General features: G+C 39.8%; 1 protein-coding gene across 2 annotated transcripts in view; it reads right to left on the bottom strand.

The window, feature by feature from the left end:
- Positions 1 to 7,243, bottom strand: part of LOC100730743 (cadherin-11-like) — a 150,139-nt gene extending 142,896 nt beyond the window's left edge. The window contains exon 1 of one of the 2 annotated variants that reach the window (XM_063247442.1): positions 6,930 to 7,243. In XM_063247442.1, coding sequence (XP_063103512.1) covers positions 6,930 to 7,181 — 252 coding nt within the window. In that variant the 5' untranslated portion in view covers positions 7,182 to 7,243. The remainder of the gene's footprint in view (positions 1 to 6,929) is intronic. The other variant, XM_023565996.2, reaches the window with a different exon arrangement.
- Between the last annotated feature and the right edge of the window lie 15,185 nt (positions 7,244 to 22,428).

Raw genomic sequence — 22,428 nt, 5'->3', positions numbered from 1 at the left:
TGACTGATAGCTTTGTTTTATCATGCTTGATTTTATTCTCTTAGAAAAAAAGTAATAAGTTCTAAGGGAGCAATAAAGCCCAAAATGTGTAAATTTTTTTGTAATAAAGAGAGGGAAAGAAAAGTGCCCTGAAGGATACAACAGCAAGGGTGTTTAGGTGTGTTACATAGAAGACCATATTAACATTTTGGATTGGATTACTGAACACAACTGTTTGCAGTCTCACTGTTTGAATGTTCGCTTTGTTTACTTTGATCCTGTGACCTGAAACACTGTTTGTAAGATGATAGCCAGTAATCTATTTACTGGTGATAGCATACTGTTTTTTGTTTTTTCGCTTTTCTGTAGTTCTGAATTACTTGTACCCTTACACTGTTTTGTTCTGTTCTGCTTTTTGTTCTCTTTTTCCTTTTAAATAAAATATTAAAAAAAATTTAATGACCTCACGATATGCTCTTGTGTGAATCTGCAATGAATAATTTTCTACTCACATAGTACAAATGTTTGTCCAGATATTCACAATGAATTTTAGCTTCATTCTTGATATAGGAATCAATTTTCTGCTATATTTTCACATTAACTACTTTATTGCTCTTTATTCATAAAAATAGGATTATATAATCTGACTGTTTAACTCAAAGCACATGACTGTATCAGTCTCCTTCAAGTGGAAGAAAATACCTGAATTAATGTGATGCCTCTCAATGGGCTGACAAGAGATGCAAAGCTCTTCTTACAAGAAATCTGGTTGAGTTTACTTTTCAGGGTATGAGTATGTGGCTGCAGAAAGAATGAACTACAAGATGACTTTGATTTTTACTCACACAAAACTTAGATCTTTCATGCACGTGTGTAGCTATGTATGCCTGTACATGCACACGTGTGTGTGTGCACACATGCATGTCTAATAGTTAGGGCCACTGCTGATTTCAATGAGTAATATTATTCCCTACATTTATGTTAGCACTCAAAGTTCTTCAATTGCTCTGACAATTTCAATTTCTCTTTTATTTCCAAGTCAGGTCTTTGAACCAGAGGCAGACATTGTTTCCCCAGACTAAGACGTGTGATGTGGACTTGCATTTTGCCAAATTATGGTGCATAAGGTTCTCTTTGAGAAGGCAGAAGCTTCATGGACCTGACAGTGAATTGTTCTCTTAAAGCCGAAGATACAATTTGACTGTGGCCGTGAAGCCCAGCGCTCGTAACATGCAAACAAGCAACAAAAATAATGGCATGTCAAGTGCAATTTTCTCACTAGTTGCTGACATCATAAACTGCAATACAGTGTAATTATTTGGAACCCCGTGTCCTTCATACTAAGCACCCTCCAAACAATTTCTAAGCTAACAGGAAAGATAGAAGGTTGGAAGGTTAAAATGTAAAGAGAGAAAATGAGTCAGTGCCTTGCAGGAAAAGGATTATAAATAGATGTGGCATCAGAAGCAAGAGTTACATCCAAATAAGGAGGGCTCAGCAGCCAGGTAGGAGGGAAACAGAGGAAAGAGCAGGGGATTTATGTGGCTGTGAGGAGTTCAGACACAATCGCTGGGACCACCTGCAGAGCAAAACATTTTTTCTTCCTAAAATAAAGCAATATGAGGAACCGAAGATCAGAGTGTTTCAGGGCAACATATTAAACACTTCAGTTTGCCCACCATAAAAAAAAAAAAATCATACACTGAAATTCCAACCTCCAGTGTGACACAATTAGGAGGCAGAGCCTGTGGGGTATCATTCTGACATGAGGATGGTTCCCTTATAGATAGGACAGATACGGTTATAAAAGAAGCACAAGAGAATTCTTTAGACTCTTTCTGCTGTGTGAAGATGCACTGTGAAGATGGCAATGTGCAACCTGGAACTGGGCCTCAACAGAACCATACCTTGCTGGCACTAGATCTGCCTTCTGGGCTCCAGTATGGAGAAATTTCCAATGTATATAAGCTACCCAGTCTATGTTAACTTGTCACAGCGGCCTGAATGAAGACATTCAGTTACACTGACCTTCTCTCCACTCTATAAATAACTTTGCAAATGCTACATTAGGAATGCTTTCTCGTTTTAACCCTGCATCCTGGCTCCTCTGGTTAATGTGTCTCCGCTCACAGGCTGCTTTCCTAGGGAAGATTCCATTCTCCCTCTGAAGAGGTCCGCTTCCTCTGCATATAATTCAACAGAACTTGATTCCTTCACTTCAAAGAGCTTGTCTCAGTTTTAATGTGGCATTTGGTCATGTGATTATCTGTTTTACTATTCATCTACCAGCAGACCGTTAGTTTCATGACAGGATATACATCTGAATTTGCTTAGTGCTGAGACTTCACTGGCAATGGAATACTTAGCAGATTTAGCAGACAGTAAAGCTCAATAAATAGTTTTGGAATATACCTATTTAATCACCCTCTTTACTAAGACAGAGATTTTTCAGGATGACCTCAAGCTGTGGACCAGAGAATGAATTCACATTTTACCACAAAGATAATATTTTTTTGTCTTGATTACAAGATTTATCAAAAATTACCGTAAGGATTCTCCTTCTCTTTTCTGAGACCAGAACAAGTAAGCCTATTTGGCTTAAGAGTCCCATGAGCCACTTTGTTCTCTGCTAGAATTTCCAGAGGAAGCCAATGCCAGAAGACATTGGTGACATGGAGCACTGAAGACCTCCCTGTTTTTGAATAGGCTCTGCACCACCTTGTTCCACAGAGAACTGGAAGCAAGAATGGATCCTGCTTGGCTATTAATTTGCCTTCCAGAAATTTAGACAGATGATTTCCAATCAATTTCGTGCTCTAAGCACAAGCAGAAGTTTGAAAATGCCTTGGAAGAAAATGTGCTGTTTGTTGCCCTCGGTAAAGGACAGTCTCCACAAAGGCGATCCTGCACATGCTCGGGAAAGAGAGTTGCCTTACCAAGTGAATTATTTCTCTGTCATTACCTCTAAAAGTGACTTTAAAAATCAATATACAGAAACAGTTGTTTAAACTCCCGTGCTGGCCCAGCAATATGAAAGAGAGAATATGAAATCAACACGTTATTCTGTATATTGAAAAATGCCATTTATATTAAATTTGATTGAGTTTATATAGCTTTTATGAATTTCTCCAATTTTTGGATGAATTATTCATTCATGTATTCTTGCCAAATATTATGGAGTATTTCTTATATGCAGATAGTGTTTTAGGTTCTGGGGATTTACAGTAAAGAAAAATGGACAAACAAAAAAATTTTTGTGGACCCTAAATTATGGTAGGAGACAACTCATAAGCCTATTATAATCATATTGAATAATAATTCCAGAAAGAATAAAAAACTATGACATAGAAAGAGGGTATGGGATATAGAAGGAATGATAATTGTAGGTTAGATAGAACTGACACAGAAGCCGTCTCTAAGATTGTGATTTTCACTTCTGTTCTAATTCAACAGGAAACAGAAAAGCTTTTGACCACGGGAATATTCAGTCATCTTACTCTATTCCCATGACTTGTATAAACTCTTCTGACCAACTGGATTGCCTCACTTCCCACCGGACCCCACCTGATAAGACTCAGGATCAACTTCAAGATACCATGAAACATTTCCTCCCCGACCTCATCAACCAGAACTCATGTAGGTCCCCTCTCTAGACTCCGGGAGTTTGGTGCTCACCCAGGGAGGCAGTTGTTGACATGTTTGTTTACCACTCTCAAATAAACACATATCTACATAATTAGTCATATAATTATAATTAAAACTATTGCATGCCAAGCACTAGCCACCTTCTCTTATTTGCCTTAATTGCATAACCTTTGAAAGCTTTAATACCTTTCCTCATAACTTTCTGGCTAGCAACTAGAAGGTGAAAAAGTCTGTTCAAAGCTCTGAGATGTCCATCTCTAATGCTTAGATTCTTTTCCAGCATTCAGCTGCTACAGATATGTAAAAAGCAGATGACAAATGATGTAAGGGTGTATGTGCAGCTCTTAAGAGCCCATCACTCAAAAGCTGGCTCTGCCCTTGAGCTTGAACTCAGTCTGCTAGGTCCAAGGCCCCCTCTGCAGTGATTTGCAGGGGGCCCTTTTAAAGAGCAGGTATGCTCACAAGTAACTAATGCTTCTAGCTGGCTCCTGGGGAGAAGCTCCGCAGCAAAGTGGTTTAAAGAATCAGATGTAAAAGACTGTTGCACAGAGATAAAACACAGCAAAGCACTGGTGGGCATTCTGATAGGGATCATCCCTGTACTCTGCCTGACTCCTAATCTGAAGCAACCACCTGAGATGTATTTTTGGCTTTGCCACAACCCAGGGTCCTCAAAGGCAAGACTGTCGTAATTCAGGAATAGCATTTTAAAGAGGAAATGCGTGTGGTTATAAGTATTTACAGAAAAGCCCTTCAGAAATTAAGTTTAGGGCCAGGGATATAGTCAGCAACACAAGTGACTGCCTGGCAAGCCGAAAGTCTTGAGTTCAATTCCTAGTACAAAACAGAAAAGAAAAGCAAGTTAATCCTTGACAATTGTTTGGGAATTGGCAGAGTGGAGAGCATGTATGTGAAAGGGCTACTTCACACAAAACGGGTGTTGCTAAGACTCAGAAGCATTTCTACCATTTCAAGGGTTCACCAGTGACAATTTTTGCAATTCGAAGAAGCACAAGCATCTCAAGTATTACTAAGTCACATTAGGATGCTGTATGCCTCTGTCGCTATTACTTCCATTAAAGAATGGAAGTGAAATCAACCATCAGATTCTTCGCCCAAAACAAATCCTGCATTAATTACATTCTCTTTTCAGATAAAAAGGGAATGCACTCTGGGGTCAGCATATTCAGTTACTTACATTATGCAGTACGTGATCAGCGTGACATACCTGCATTATGAGGTAACTAAGAAACGTAGGGAGGAAGTATCCATCCATTAAATGTATATACATATATTTCTAAAATTTATATGGTATGAAAATGACTTGCTTGAGAGTTGATTAAAGGCTTTTTGAATATCTAGAAGAAGAAATGTAAGAACTTTGAATTCTACACTCAACAACTCAAGTGCAAATTACAATTTAAACTCTAGATGCCTAGTTAATAATACATAACAGGTTACAGTGGATGAAATTATGGCCTTGGGAATTTGCAACAGAAATTAAAAACAGGTAGGTCATTTACTAATTTTGTGATATTGGTTTGGTTTATTAATTCATCTTAATCTCACTTTCTACATCTACAGAAGAAAGAAAGAAAGTGAAGGAAGAAAAGAAAGAAGCAAAGAAAGTGGAGAAGCCCATATCCAAAACTCCTGGGGCTAGATGTATTTTGGAATTGAGAAACTTTCATAGAAACATATCAAGTTTCATAAGCTATGTAATAAGTACCACCCTCAGCAGGGTCTGGGGTGGCATCTTATAACCAACTACATTAACATTTCTCTGCTGAAATATATTAGCAGTCACAGTAATGAGATGTATAACTATAAATAGTTTCAAGTCAGTTCTGCTACCTGAATTTGTATCAAGCATACTAAATGATTTTGTAAGCTTTTGTGTTTTGAACTTAGGATAAAAGGAGTATAAATTCATTATTTTCCAGATTTATTTTTGTATGTACATGTATACATATGATCATACACAAATAAATATACATATGTGAGATTATTATTTGGGTCAGATTGGTTAGTGCCAATGAGGTACATTTATAACACTGCTAAACAGATAAAGAACACTCAGTGTCAGAGTGTGAGTTCCTAGAAGGCAAATGTGGTTGCTTGATTGCTGGCTGTATCCCCAGGTGCCTAATGGAGTGCCTCGTACAGAGGAAGGGCTCAAAAAAGATGAGTGCAGGGACTCAAGATATCTCCTCGTCCAAGCTTCCTTCATTCAAGGAGAACCACATAAAATGAGGAATGATCCTTGCTTAATTTGTTTTGCAAGATAATAGAGTAGACAAAGTAATGTTATCAGAACTTCCTAGTGGAAAACAAAGAGTTCACTCAAATCTTGAAGATAAATATTCAATTCTTCTTTTATTTTTCTTTTAAATCATCACATTCTGGAAATGTCATGATTCACTTCTGAAATCTAACTTATCAGGAAAATCGGCCTTTGGCAGGCTAATAATTGAAATTTTACCTATGATGATAGTGTGAGTCAAAATTAAAGAAGTTTTTGAACAGTTCTGAGGCGGGGGGAAGTATGTAAAATCTTCAATAACCTGCAGTGTGATTTTGCAAAGCAGGCATACCGTGTTGATACAAAGAACTTGCCATCCAGTGTAATGCACACACACACACACACACACACACACACACACACACACAACTAAGCTTTAATTATATACATTTGCTTCTGCTAGGAAATGAATTCATTTCCTACTTAAAGTTAATCAAAATGCAACACAAGACACTGTAAAGCATCTACATCGAGTATTTCCCTCACTCCTATGAAGTGAGACAACAAACAATGAAACAGAAAGGAGAAAAATATATCTGAAATTGAAGGTACATGGTAGTAAAATATAATGAAATAATAGCATAACAATTCAGATGGCAGGAATTCAAACTCAGTGAAAATATACACGTCTTCTAAGTTCCTGTGCAAGTACTTTAAGTTAGGATTAAAAAAAAAAAAAAAAAAAAGGTTTGGCATAGAGAATTCACAAGTGAATGTGAAACAAAGATTATTGGTGTATGCATTACACAAATGTCATAGTGTTGTCTCTCTAGGGGGTGAAAGAGATGGAACTGGGGATAGGAAGAGCTTTCCTTAGAGGATTATTTTAAATCATTACCATGGCATTATCCGTATTCCTAAAGAAACCAACAGGTTAACTAACTAACCATCTGGCCTAAAGGAATTACAGCTATGTGTGGTAACAACTGTGGAGAGTCTGACGTTAAACATAAAAAGACCATGAACAAACCCTGAAATTGGGATCTTAAAATATGAAGCTTACCCGGCCAGCAAGAATTGGTTCAGGTCCAGAAAACTCTTCCAGGACGAACATTTGATTCCAAACCCAGCCTCTTTTGGAACGGTTCAAAACCCGCTGTTCTTCACTCAGCCTGTTTAGTTCCAAAGGGGATCCACTTGTTAAAAGTTGAGACTGATTCATTGGAGCCATGTAAATGCAAGGGGGAAGAGTAATCCATAACGTTATTAATGGAGTCCAGAGATCCAAGGGCATTTCTGCTAGCCGTTCTGGCATGGTCCCACCAGTTAAGCAAATTGCCACGAAAATGAGATAATTATCTTTTTTGCCTCCGGTCTGCAGCCATCCAATTCATCATGCAGTGTGTGGCATTTACTTACAGCTGTGCCACGTGTCTAGAGCACAGGAAACAGACATCATGTAAGCAGTTTTCTAAGACCACAATCCATTGGCTTTCTTTTTCATTGAAATTACCTGCAAAAATGAGGAAGAAATATAAGGTCTGCTGAAACAGATTTTAAAACGAAAACACTGCTTTTCAAAAGTGCCCAGTTGAAAAGTAGGGCTTCTCTTCCCTTGAGCTAAGAAAGTGGATCTGAAGAACTAGAATAAGATGGAAAGTCTTTTTTATTTTTAAGAATCATTGAGATTTTAGGATTTATGACATTGTGTCATTTGTCAAAAACTTGAGTAAAAGAAATTCTCTTTATCTTCCTGGTTTCTTTTGTTTCACTCCCTCTCTCTTCCTTTCTACCTTCCTGATTTCTATCCTCCTTTCCCTCTGTCTGCCCATCTCTTTATCTTCTTTCTCACATGTGTATTTGTTTAAAATGCAAATTTGAGTAGATGGAAAATAGACCATATTTTTTCTATTTCTATCTTTGTAATTAACCTGTATAAAGCCAGGTTATGATGATCTCTATAAAAAATATAAATGGAAAGGAGATTTTCCCAATTGTTAGGATTTTCACTGCCAGTAATTATCAGAAGAGTTTGTTGAGGTTGCAGAATACAGTTCTCTACTAGGATGCTAATAGTGAGGGAATAAAATTAGAATGGTCTCAGGAAAACTGTATGTCTGGCATCTATAGTCTAATCAGGACAGTGCCAGGGCTCCCATTCGAAATGTACATTTGAACAGGAGATTTAAATTTATGAAAAGTTTCTTTGGGAATTAAATATCATAAAAATAGAACTCTCAATTGAATAAATTCAGAAATATATATATATATATATATATATATATATATATATATATATTCCTTATTACCTGAGGTGTCAAATACATGTTTTGCTTACTTTAAGGGTGGCAAAATGTTTCTTCTCTCTCAAAAAACTTATTTATAAAGAAATAATGTTCACTACAGATCCCAGAACAAAGATTTGCTGAATTAGATTAAATGGGAAATAATTCTTCAGGACATCCTAGGGAACACTTTGACTTAGGGAATTCATAATATGGTAGAGAAGCTTTCACCTTGGGTGCCTGATTCTATTCTGGCTCAGAATGAGAAGCTAAGCAGGTTATTAATGTTCATTCCTCTGGTGAGTGGCCTCAATGAAATCAGCTAAAAGGGCCAGATAAAGATTCTCCTGCAAACACAGGGAGTACCTGACCCAACAAGATGCCCAGTAGCATTGCCCTGCTTGTCATTCATTGCTTGGGATCAGCTCAAACATTAGGATTTTGCATTTAAATCGCATCCCACATTGGTGAATGCATGGGACAACACTGCAATCAAAAGTTGGTTTGGAAAACAGCAAAGAACACTTTGTGATGGTACAGAAACTCAGAGAAAACATTCCAGAGAAATATATTCTCTCCTTTGCCTAAAACTGCAGCACACTTGGGAAATCAAGTCTTCTCTTCAGACATATTTTCCTTAATAACCACTTTCAGGGAAAAAAAAAAATTGAAAAAAAAAATTGAAAAAAAAAAAAAAAAAAAAAAACTACACTCATCCCAATGTGAGAGAAGAGTCTCACAAACTTCTGAACGAAACAACAGTATTCAAATGGTCTCGATAAAGAAATTCCTAAATATTTGAATTTTATTGATTTTCAATCTACTTATTTACTCCAAAGGCATTTGCAGCCATGATCTCTCCCTAGACAGTGGATATGGGGGAGGATCAGACTATGCTGAAGAGTGTCTGTTATATAGGCAGGTAGACCTACCCTTGAATCCCAACTTGTCCTACTTTCTCAGTATTGAAAGACAAGACACTCAATTTGAGCCACAGTTTTCTTGTCAGCAAAAGAATAGTAATCATAGTAATTTCTACCTTACGGGAAACCATGCTTATGGTTGGGAACCAGAATGCATCAAGAGCAACCAACATATTGGAAATCATTAAATTATAATTCATGTAGTTAGCCTGGGCCAGACTACGAGGGTAGTGGTGACAGGGTCCTTGCCCTGGAGAGGCATTGGTAATAAACATAAAGAGTGATGCTGTGTGATCCCTACAATAAAAGCAAGCATGGTATTGGGCACAAAGGTGGCAGGTGATGGGAGGAGGGAGGCCATGCTGATGAGGCAGGGCTAGGTTGTTCCACTGGTGGACTTCATGTAGTCAGGGAGTCTCCACGCAAACACTTTTCAAGACAAAAAGAGGTTATTTTCTCCAAATGTACTCTGCTCCATGGCAGGCCACACTTGAATGCTCAACAGTCACGGGTGCTACCCTCCAATATTCTGAATGCCATAGATGCAACAAATGGATGTGAGTGACCTCTAGTGTCAGCCTGTGTGGGGGCTGGACTTTCCAAATGTACACTTAGAAATTCATTGATGCCAACAACCAAAAAATATGAAGAAAAATGGTTACAATAAGGACTCAACTGTTTATTTTGAGAACAAAAAGAGCCTGTATTGATAAAGTAGTTTATATAGGCTGGCATGTACAGCTCTTTTAAACTGCCTAATATGCTACACACTCTGGCAGTTAAGTTACTCATAGTTCCAGAATAAGAAAGCTTAATCCCAGTTAAACCCAAAACAGACTCTTCCTTCAAGGGACCACCCTGTGGCACTTGGAAGAATGGGACATGATATAGTCCCTATGTGAACTCACCAGAATTAAGCAAAACGTGATAACAGACCCTGAAACAGATTTACACAAACTCATCAGAATAAGCCAAAAGGGATAATAACACCCTGAAGCAATGTTACATAATGGCATAGTTTTGTTAGGTTAGAATACACTAGTAAAGAGATATGTCTGTGGTCATAAATAGTATCCATTGCCCCAATATCTTCCAGTCAGATACAGCTCTCTATTTACATTGTTGAGTTTAAAACTGAGGCAGAGAAGCCATTAACTTAAATGACTAAAGAATTGTCCCAGAAAGAACAAAATCATTTTTGAATCTAGGAAACATAATCAAAATTCTGTTTTTTAACATGAACTCTCTTCCCATTACATAAATATGTCATGTACTTATACTCTGTGTTGTACACTGAGGGTAGCAAGGCAAACAGTTCAGATTACCTACATTTGGGAAGCAAAGAATCTAGGTAGAAAAGAAAATGGAATATATAATTACTATATTAAGAGAAATATCATTTTAGAAGGACTAGAGGAACATGAAGCAATAACACACTCCTCAGCCTGGAAGAATTAAAGAAGGCTTCCTGGAGGAGGTGTCATCTAATGATTCCCATTGAGAAGGAATCTTCTGGAGGAAGTAGATGTGAAGGACATTGCAGGACACCGATGGACAGAAACAATACCCCCCATCCTAATCCACGGTCCCTGGATGAGTTGGTATTTAAAAACATTACGGAATTATCACTTTAAACCAAATCCAGTGCACAGCTGCTGTCTTTTTCCACACCACACATTCATATTGGTCACAATGTCTCAAGAGTTTATGTCAGATGGTTTATTCTCTTCTAGGCCAGTTCTTTGTGAGAATGTCAGATTTGTCTTTTTCCAAATGTTTGGAAGGATAAAATTTTAAGCCATCCCAAAGAAACAGTATGCAACATTCATAGAAAAGTATGAGCTGTGGTTTGGTAAATGTCTCCTTAGTGAGTGACAAGGGATGAGAAAAAATTGCCTCTTTTCAATAGAAAGCTTATTTCATGCACACATGTCTTTCACATCACACCTTCTATGTGTAATTTGTAGGGACGGAAACATTCATTTGCTAGCTTATTAAATTTTGACAAATTTTTGAATTAGCTGTATTACTTTTATATTTAATAAAACAGTTTTTATATGTTCATTTAAAATGAAAAACCTATTATTATTTGCTAAATGCAACATAATTGTAAAATTGCAACACAAGTAGTAAACACTGAGAAAGACTTTTGGGCATTATTCAGTCATAAAGTTTAAAATAAAAACTGGCTCTTAACAGATACTTCAGGATTCTATCCAGTAGGTTATTGTGGTTGAGAGGAAATTATACTTTTATTATCCACTGTGTTTAGTGGCCACAATATTTCATAGGTGCAAAAATGACACACAGGATCAGAGAGTTTCTATTAAAAATGTTTCTGACCTTGAATTTAGAGCCATTAGCAGCCTGCTTCAAAACAGGTAAATGCACATTGAATTCAAAGTGGTATTTCAGGAACACAGCGATGTGACTCAGTGTGTAGCCCAGTGCAATTCATGTCAAGCCCTAGGCGACTGAAGCTGAGCAGGGCAAGACGGTTTTTGGGTTTTAGAAAAGAAGAGCACTTAAATGTCTCCAAATATAAACAGCATGAAAGAATCACCTTACGGGAGCCTTCAGAATGCTCTGATGGGATTCCCTTGGTAGTATGAAATGTTTTATGTACACTTATTTGCTTTGTTTGTTTGTCTCTACCTGCAGCCACAGCACATCTGCTCTCCTTCTTAGCCACTGGGCCCTATTCTTAACCAGATGTTAGCCCGTCCAAAAGTGCATTGTGTGCCTTTTTCTCACTCACAATAACTCTTGACAAGTTTACTTTTTCTGTAATTGACATGCTATTCTTTTTGACCTAAAGATTTTTTGTATGTTTGTTTGATTGTTTTTCCTAAGTTCTACAATCCTTGATCACCTTAGAAAAAACAAACAAGCAAATAATAAATACCTCCTCCTTTCTCAAGATTGGATCAGAAATTTATTTTTAAATAGAAGTTTTTCTATTATAGATATTCATAATGACTGTAACTAAGTCCATGACAAAGAAAATCAAAATGAGATATCTGCTCTCCTGTTATTGAACCAAATGTTTATTTCTGAAACTTTCTTGGAATCTTAGTTAAGACATTGAGGGCAAATCTATTATATTGGTCTGTCTTGAAGCATGTTATACTGAGATAAGTGTACATCTAAAACTTCCTTTGCCAGGAAGTCATTGCTTAAATTTATGTTCAGAATTTAATATACGAAGACCTAAAAGTGACAATTTGTGTTTTTTTTTTTTTTAAGTCAAAGCAACCAATCGGAATCAACCTTATTCTTATCATTCTTGTAATCGTGTGAGAAGTTCTATGAGGTAGCAGCTCAAACATCAATTTTGGAATCAACCTGTAGTTCCAATCAGAGCTCTATCATGCGTAGAATAAATTATGTGAGCAAATTCATCACATTTCTAACAGATGCGGAGATTGATGCTTTGTATTTCATACTACCTAAATCGAATGACTGAGAAAAAATTAAATAAAGTAAGTAAAACTGTTATTAGTGTAGCAAACTTTTGAAGTATTTCAAGGGCTAAATAAAACATTGAGTAATTTCTCAAAACAAGTTTATTTAAATCTCCTGTTGTGTACATCAATAGGGGAAATTTCAATGTTCTATGCAATAAATTTTTCCAACTATTGACTTAAAAAACTGGCACAAACAAAAAATGAGTATAAATAAAACAGCATTTTACAAATAGCTCTTCCTACCCACAGCTAACATACAGTTAAAGCAAAGTCTTTGCGTTTTATTTTAAGTCTCTGCTGGGTTGTATGTTTACTCCCCAGAGCCAATCATTCTTCTTCTTTCCGTAGAAGACATGGCATTCTTCCCGTCACCTTTTTTCTGCTGAGAGAGCAAAGTGCAATCACTCCTTGTACATGCCAGAGCTACTCACTTTCAATCAAACAGTAACCACTCATTTAAAAAGCATGGCCCATACTTTCTCTTCTAAAAGAGAAATCTCATAGCATTTCAAAATCATCTACATTCTTGTATGGATGGTGTAAGTGGAGCATCATACTAAACCCAAGATGAAACCAAGTTGATACCTATGCAGTACATAAACAAGAGCTCGGTGCTTATAGTGATAGCTAAAATACATAAACAAGAGTACATAAACAAGAGTACATAAACAAGAGCTCAGTACATAAACAAGAGTACATAAACAAGAGCTCGGTGCTTATAGTGATAGCTAAAATCTAGATTCAGCAATATCTTTTCCCAAACATTTTCAATACCCTTTTGCTCTTTAAGGAATTTTAGTGCTACTGATGATAGAGAGAGGAAGATTGCCTTTCTCCCTTATATATGTGGCAATCTTTAAAATCTGTTACATTTTACCCAGGATTACAGAGAATGTTGTACTGAAATTGAAATGCCGCCAAGTATCTCCGTATGATAATCAAGATTCTGCCAATTAGATTGTGTTGTGTTGTAACCACGATTATAAGCATATCTTACTGTCATTCTTTCATGTTTCAAAGACTTTATAGCTTAAAACACACCCACTGACACTGTTAACATAAATTATGGATGCAAATGATGGATAGCTAGAAAGACAGAGACATAGCAAACCATCACTTGACAAAAATAATATTGGATTATCACCCAGAATGTATAACACATGAAAATTAAGGGAACTGCTTACAGGCATTCTAAAATAAGTATGCTAAATTCAGCTACTGTATGTTAGTAAAACTGAAAGGCGTGGCAAAGACAACTGTGTTTTACAACTGTAATCAAAATAAGCATGTATCTATTTTTTCATTTTTGAGCATCCTGGGAATAACTGTAGACAAAGTTAAGTTCTATTGGTCAAATTCAAATAGCAAGAAACAAAGAATGAAATATGCCCTGGCTATTTTTCTAACAAATTCTGAAGCAAAATTGTCAATATAAGAAATGAAGTCAACCCCATATGATAATTACATCACTTTCTCCATCTACTTACTTTATGATATTTGTTCCATATTAAGAATCAAATAATACGTTTTAATCTCAAAATACTGTTCTAAGTGGCAATAGAGTCAAAATACAATCTTTCACATAGTCATTACTTATAAAGATTTAACAGTACATTGAAAATATTAAACATATGCTTCACAGTAAACACATCCACACAATCACGTTATCTTATTCTACATTTTCCCTTGATACATATGTGATGGCCAGATATCCTGTTGATTAATAACAACAGAGGGGAGCATGGAATTGTCTCTACAGATACCTGGATTGCAATTCAGATGAGTTTAGCATGAACTGTTCCACTCAAATATGAGAAAAAGATGTATTAAAGAAAGAGAGCAGGCAGGATGGAGCAAGGAGAGTGAGAGGAGGTAAATTCCTTTTTGGTTAACTTTTATAACTTCTTACCAAGTGAGAGGTACAGACACTCTCATACAAAGATCCCACAAGTAGAGCATTTTGCCAATAAAATATAACTGTGTATCACATAAAATTTAGTAGCATTCTGTGATGCAAGTCAAGTCTTGGAGGCATTCTCATTTTTACAAATCTGAACTATGTCATTTTTTATATTCCCATATCATTTAAAAATGATTGTGAAGGGAGAAAAACATACTTTGCAGAACATGGATAAAATTGATTTTTAAAAATGAGAAAAGATGTGTATAAAAATAAACTTAGGAAGATCTATGAAATTTCTGTAAAGAACATTGTGGTAGGTAAGTCCCAATATTGGACTTTGGATATGACAGTATTCTCTCCCACTTTAATGAAAGTGGCATATTAAAGACGGGGGCTGTACAGTCTCTGCTAATTTGTTAATATATTAAATAAATGTTTCCTGGGCATTAACTTTGCAACCATCCTCCTGGCATTTGTACCTGTCATTATTGTGGTGGAACAGGAAAAATAAAATGCTTGAAGATTATAAATACAAGTGTCAATCTTTCATGACACTGTCAAAAAAATCACAAAAAATATATTTGTACCTACCCACCCAAGGAACTATTAGACAAGAAATGTTTACAGACAAGAAGAAGGTGAGTGATATTTATGATAGGGAATAGCACATGACATTTAAAACTCAGAAAATAAAAGTTGGGATATGATACAAAAAAGGAATCAGTATTGGCCTTGGTGCTTTGTCAGGAAGCATCAATGGAGATTTAATTGCAGCAAAGTGAGGAAGAAGCTACATCGCACGCCTTGAACTTATTTCTTTTCTGACCTTTTGAAGCTGCCAGGTTGAACTAATTTTCTCCTGTGGTTACAGCTGAAGTGGGTTCCAGAGTAAGGAACCAACAGTTCAGCAGGAACACAGTAGATTGTGCACAGCTTTATGTGAGAATGAAAGGAGAAAGCGCTGACAGCCCTTTGATGAATTAAGACATATTAAATCAGATGATCATTTTTTCCATCAAAAAATTGTTCTGTTTCATTGTTCTGTGTCGTAGCTATTCAATTAGATGACCTGAGGAGAAATCCCCAGCACCACTGGATAATGTTTCTTAAAAGAGTGATGGGGGCTGGGGATTTAGCTCAGAGGCATAAGCACATGCCTTGAAAGCAGGCAGTCGTGAGTTCAATCCCCGGTACTGATAAAAAAGGAAAAAGACAAAAAAAAAAAAAAAAAAAAAGTGATCAATATATAATCTGAGTAACCAAGAACGCAATCTCAGGCAGATAAAATGACAAAGGAAACATGATAAAATTCCCGTACTTGAAAAAGCAAATGAGTTGGTTTTCTTGGCAGATTTTTAAGAAGTAATATGGCTGTGTGTAATATGGCTGTGTGGCTGCATGTGTACAGGTGTGTGTGGTACACACCTGTGTGTGTTAGTGTATAATTTGGATGACATAAGATTCTGCCTTGGTTTATATGAATACTTCATAAGAAGTGTATAATACCCCAGAGTTATAAACTTTTTTTCTAAATTAAAAAGCAAAGTCAGTCCTGTTTGATTTATGAATGCTAACAGTGTTGAATGCAAGACATAAAAAGGAAACTGCATTATTGTCTCTGCTTCACTGAGTAACTCTGTAACAAATATAAACTACTGAAACCAGTATTCGCAGGACCACTGAGCATAGCATTTTCAAAGCAAGACTGGGGGCCTTAAACTGCACCTACAATTAAAAGGCTGCTCTGATTATGCTTGTCCTCTGATTTGTTAAATGCGAAACTTCACTGATGGACCAGAAAAACGGTAGGAAAAAACAGAAATTACAGATCCTTTTACTCATTGTAAGCTTTTAGTTTTGCATGGTAAATTGGTTAAAAGTGGTTGATAAAGCCATGCTTCACTGACATTTTGAGTAGAAAACTAATGATCATCATTTTTTTCCTTTAGAGTTTACTTATAATGATAAGGTTTACTGAATGGCTATTGAAGTGTGAATACTAACTTTTCAAAATGAGCTTTTATTTTTCCCACCAGTAAAAAAAAAAAAAAAAAAAAAAAAAAAAAAAAAAAAAGAATCTCAAAAGCAAATCTCAGAGGTACAATTTCCTGACTGAAATCACTGTTTCCTAATTCTTTGGAACTTTCCTGCTTTGCTGCAACAGTCTGATCCTCCACGTCACTGGGGAGTATCACATTTTAAATTTCAACATAGTTTCTAAAGAATTTTACTTGATGAGTATATTTATAGACCAGTCTTTACAAATACCTTCTAAACCTGGACTATTCCATATTGCTGGGCAGGTCGCATAAAGATTTTGTGCAGTTTTATTTTTTTACATAGACCATAATATCACTGACTACTTAAACTTTGTTCAGTGTTAAGTTGAAGGACGGCGATGGATGGATGCTGTCTTGACCACATTTTAAAATAAATACCAAAATAAGGTAATTTTACAGAGTAAAGACTCTTTCCCTCTAGAATTGATGTGCATACAACAAGTAAATTGATCTGATCGATTTTTTTAAGGCGGGCTGCTCTAGAATGGTCTGTTCTCCAGCAGTTGCACATTGTTTCAAAAACTCAAATGTTACATCCCAGGTACCAGAAATGCAGCCAAGAAACGTTAGTCTTGGGTTCAGATGCTGTCTTCCTGAAGGTTCTATGATCCTAAAGTTTATAGGATAAATGTATTTATTATTTAAAAGTAATAATAATTACAAATGTACAATCCAATTTTGGGGTTTACAAAGTTTGAGTAAAAAAGCCTTACAGCATAGATTTCAGAGATCATTAGCTAGTGCCTTTAAATTATTTTCCCATCAGCAGGTACCTTGACAGGCATTCTAGTGCTATGTGGGTCCACTGAACAGCTCTAAATACTCCTCTCTGTTTGCAGGAGGTATTTCTCTCAACTCCGCATCCTCCTTAGAGTCCAGGGGGGAAAAACAAATAATCAAAGGTGATTTTAATAATCCTGAAACTGCTTCTGCAGGAAATGGCCATTTGGCAAATAGATCCGAATTGCTGAAGCGGAATTACCAGTTTTATAATCAGTATTATTATTTAATAATATGGTGGATAGCTCTAGAATTTCTTTCAACCTTAGAGCTCAAAGACGTAGAACACGTATGAACGTGATTAGGAGAACCTCCTTGGAGGAAAAAATTGCAACTTTTGCAAATATCTTTCAAAGGTGTCAGTCTTCTCAGCAAAACAATCTCTCTCTCTCTCTCTCTCTCTCTCTCTCTCTCTCTCTCTCTCTCTCTCACACACACACACACACACACACACACACAGGAGGAAATCCCTGCAAAACTGGATGCAGCTGATGAAAGGCAACATGCAGGGAGAAATTTCAGTGGTGTTTAGCATGAACGACAGGGCTCATTTTGCATGCAGTGAAGTAGAGCAGCCAGGCTGAATGGATGGAAAATCCCACTCTCAAATCTTACATAAATATCGCTTTCCCACATACACTTTTCCAGTTGAAATGCTCCTATAATGAAGCCAGAGGTGACAGCACCGGGAGGGTTTTAACCACTGAGGAGGCTGTAGGAGTGTTATAAAGGGGACTGGCGCTTTCAAAATGCCTCCAACCAACCCCAGTCCCCCTATCTCCCTGGTCTGGTGCCCAGGAGAGGACACTGCTCTCACATGCCTTCTCTCAAGTCCTCTCTTTCCCTCTGTCAACCCACAAAAGCAGCGAAGCCTGGCGACCCAAAATCAGGGGCCGCTCTGATTAGCAGCTCCGCGCTCCGGGACTGTGGGATTATGCTCCCCTAAAGAGGAAACTCTTGTGGAATCTTCAGGAAACGGTGCAAAGTTGAAAGGGCCTTTTCTCCCTCCTGCTTGTTAGGTTACAAGCGCTGTTCTTTAATTGGAGCTAAAGTGAGCAGCTGACAGCCCGATTTTCCATTAAGGAGTAACGTTGTGCGTTCGCAACAATAAACAATGTTGTTTGATTTCTTGTATTTAGCAACCCAAGCAAACAGCTGCCCTCTCCGCTGGCGGAGGCAAAGGGCGAGCGCAGGACGTGCTGCGGGCTCCGTGCCTGCGGTGCAGGGTCGACAACCACAAAACTTTGAGGTTTCTGCTACATCGGGTGGGGGGAGATTGATCTTGGGGAGGGGAAAAGCAGAGGGAATCGTGGATACCTGTGGCATCATCTGCGTTGGCGGCGGCGCGTTTTCCCTGTTTCCCAGGCTGAGCTGGAGCCCGGGAGGAAGGGATTAGGTCCCCTGTAAACCTGTTACGCGCTGGTGAAACCCGGGCGACGGCGACAGCCCCCTTTGCCTCCCGCCCTGGAGGGACGCGGCCCGCCTGCAAGGCTCTCTGGAAGAGGAGTTGGGACAGCTCCGAAAGCGCAGCTTTCCGGAGGCTCTGCGGCTTCCAGGGGAGGAACCCCGGTTCAGGAGGCCTCCGCGAGCTCGCTCCCCGGGCTCAGGGCGACTGCTTGAGGGTCCTGCGCGGGCGCGGGCAGCGTTCGGGTGTGAGCACAGCCGCGAGGGGGTTCGGGAGCCTCACAAGTTTGTGGCCGCCACCGCGCCCCCCAGGCTGGAGCAGCCACTTGTGGGAAAGCTTTCGCGCCGGGGCTTTCGAAAGGCGCTGAGCCTCGACCCTTAGCCCCACCGCTGGGGTCGCCCTTCCTCGCTCAGGAGATGAGGAGGTGCAAAGCACCAGTCGGAGGGCACCTCCCGCCCCTCCGCCTCCTCTCTCTCCCCTCAGGCTAGCGCCTCCTCCCGCCTGGGGGTGTCTGGCGCTTCCCATTCCCCGCACGGACCCCGCAGTGAGGGCGCGCGGCTGCGGCGGCGCCAGCCCGGATCCGCAGGCGAGGAAATCGCCTGGCGACTACAAGGATGGAGATGAACTCGAAAACTACAGGGGCGCAGTCTTGGAGCCTCACGACACCTCACGATCTGTTATCAGAGCAGTTTGTCAAAACCGTCAGGCAAAAACCTGAGGCGTCCGCATCAGCTGCGATTATCGCCAAAAGAGACGCAGCCCAGCCGTGCTGGTCCCACCAACCCTCATCCACTATCAGGGCGGGGGGGGGTGGTACGCAAGGGGTCCGAAGGGACCTGGGAATGCCTAAGAGAAACATTCCCCGCCGGGTCTTGGGTGGTGAAGGAATAGATGGGTAGGGGCAGTACTTACTCTCCTGGTTGTCCGCGTTGGCGAATTTCAAGCCTCCAGTTTCACAAATGGCTGGAGGGGGTCCGGGTGGGCTCCCGTGGGCGCCTGGTGCTGACCGGTTCCTGAGCGCTGGACAGGCACCTCCGGATTGCGTTCATGCCTCTCGGAGATGCTGATCCCGGGGTGGAGACGTGAGGCGGGAGCGCTGGGCTCTGGGTGTCCGCAGCCCAAAGTGCAGCCGGTGAGTTGAAGCTACCGTTTATGCACAAACCGGCGGAGACGGCGGAGCTCGGTGGAGGACGGGAGATTCCAAATAAATCCGCTAATTCTGGGCTGAGCGCTCCGGCGTGCGAGCCCGCCTGCCTGCCAAATGTAACTGTGAAGTGATGTGGAAAAGTGAACCGGGTGCCTCCCCTGACGGATCTCATTGGGCAGAGCGCAGAGGCAGGTCTACCGCTTGGAAATTCATGTAAGCAGCCCCCCTCCCCACCCACTCCCGCCTTCCCCGCCGTGCTCCCGCGCGCCGCTCCCCGCTCCTCTTCCTCCCTCCAAGTGGGCGCTCAACTTTTCGCTCCTTGCTCGGAGCACGCCCCGCGCGTCTCCGCCGCCCGAGCCACAGCTTGAAGATGCGCCCTCGAAGGCTGTGTACGCGGCTCGCGGAGGGCGGACCTGCCAGAGGAGAGAGTTGTCAGAGGATGCGGAGGAGGTACCCGCGCACTGGCTCTGTCAGGTCTCAGCTGAGAACTGGGGCCAGCGTTCTCTTGAAAAGCATCTCTGTGAGGCTCAGCTATTTGCCTTGAGAGGAGGAGGAGGAAGAGGACCCGAGAGGGCAGAGCGAGGCGTGTGGGCAGTTTACCTTGTCTTTTTCTTGGGCCTCTTGAGTGTAGCAGAGGGTGTTTGTAAGGCTACTTCCTGCTACTTAGACCCTCCTGGTTCACAGGTTCCATTCTCCTGGTCACAGAGCGGAGTGCATTCCTGATGCTCTGGACTTCTAACTCATTTGGGAAGAAGGGATGTGGGACTTTCAGGAGGGGCGTGACATGGTGCGTGTAAAATAGAGCAGAACTTGTTGGGCAAATGGAGGGAGAGACTGCCAAGTCCTCCTAGTGTGCGCTGACCTGTTCTCTAAGGTCCCATCCCGGACCTGATTCCACCAAGGTCCCCTGTCTGTGTTCTCTTCCGGTCCTCTGATGGGCTCCGCTCAGATCCTGAAATGGTCATGCAGAGGTGCAGCCCTGCAGGAAGGAGAATGAATCAGGAGGTCCGGATGCCTGTGTTTTTTTCATGATTGAGACCAAAACGCAGAAATATTCAATAGGTTTGATCCTATTTTAATAAAATTGATGAAATATAAGACAAATGACTGTTCACTTTAGAAAAGAAAGTCTCCTTCACTGGAGACTCTGATTTAGTTCGTTCTCTGCATCCTTGATGTGAGTGCTAAGAATGGCTTTGTACCATCTGGGGACAGAGCTGAAGCAGAAGGGGAAAGGGTGCAGGGGACCAGACACATGGCCTGTAGAGCTTGTGCTGTCTGACTCAAATTAATGAGACACAGTGAACAGAAAGGAAAAACAGGCACAATATGCTTATAATATTTATGCAAATTTGACTATTTTGTACTGCATGGAACATCCCTTTGTAAAACATTGCAAAGAATGTTGACTACAGGTCTGATATTTGTCTCACACTCTAGCCATCATGGGCAAGTAATTTAGTAAATTATTTCAGAGAGGGAGAAATGAAGAGAACCAAGAGGTATTGCCGCCCACCCACAATAGGAAGGCACTAAGTAACTGTTTGTTCTGTCTCAGATTGTGTCTGCTCCCAGAGTATTGTGGAACTGGCTGATTCTGTCTTAGCATAAAAAGAACAGCGGTGAAGCCTCAATCAAATTATAACTGTTGTTAAACCAGACATGGACAAAGAAAGGACACCTCTTACATTGTGCTTAACTTTGGGACGTGCATTCTCACTTTGAGCAAGTGGTCTGAACTGTTCTTTGGGGTGCTTTCTTACATCTATGAGACTTAAAGGAAAGGCCATGTGTTACAGAAGCCTGGGGATTGTCACAGGTAAACTCATTTCAAAAGAAAGTAGAAATGTTAAACAGTATTCTAGAATCTCTTTTTCTATAGAAAAGTGAAAGAAAAGAAATTCATACTGACCAAGTTGAGGGACAGAATCTCCTCCCTTGAGTACCCTGAGTTAGGATATTTGCTTTGTCTTGCTCTATCCGTATTCATTTTCCTCAAAGCCATTGTCCTCATTTCACTTTGGACTCTCTAGAATTTACAGTAACCTTTCTATATCTGCTAATCTCTGCTGGAAGCATTCAGGGAATTTCCTGACCAATTCTTAACAGAGGTCTGGATGATTAAGAAGTGTAAAAGAGGATTAGGATAATGTAAAAAGTCCTGTAAGGACATTTCTAAAATAACCAGGGATGCTACAAGACAAGCCCTTTTCTCTTTAACAATTCCACCCACTGGTGATAGGAATGCAGTGTTATGTCACAAGGGTGAGAGCCTACACCATCTTCTCCTGGGTTACAGCCTTTCAGCAGGCATGGGGGATGCTACACAGGTTTTAAGGAATGGTTATCAAAATCACAAGTATTTTGGAGAATTGCAGAAGAGGAAGGCTGAGCGATTATTTAATAGGACAGTAGTATAACCAGAAGTTCAGGGGAGATAGAGAATTGAGTTCAGAGTAACCTTGGCAGTAATGCTCAAGTGGGCTGAGGCAGGAGGTCTTTAGCCTGGGTTTCAGTGATGGGCAGACAGTATTGTAGGTATGACTACTGTAGTTGAGAGTGAGTAACAAGGAGACAGACTTCATGTAAGAA

The sequence above is a fragment of the Cavia porcellus genome, unplaced genomic scaffold, assembly GCF_034190915.1.
Source record: "Cavia porcellus strain 051 isolate PalLab524CR breed Dunkin Hartley unplaced genomic scaffold, mCavPor4.1 scaffold_4, whole genome shotgun sequence".
NCBI lineage: Eukaryota > Metazoa > Chordata > Mammalia > Rodentia > Caviidae > Cavia > Cavia porcellus.
This window is presented reverse-complemented; position numbering and strand designations above follow the sequence as displayed.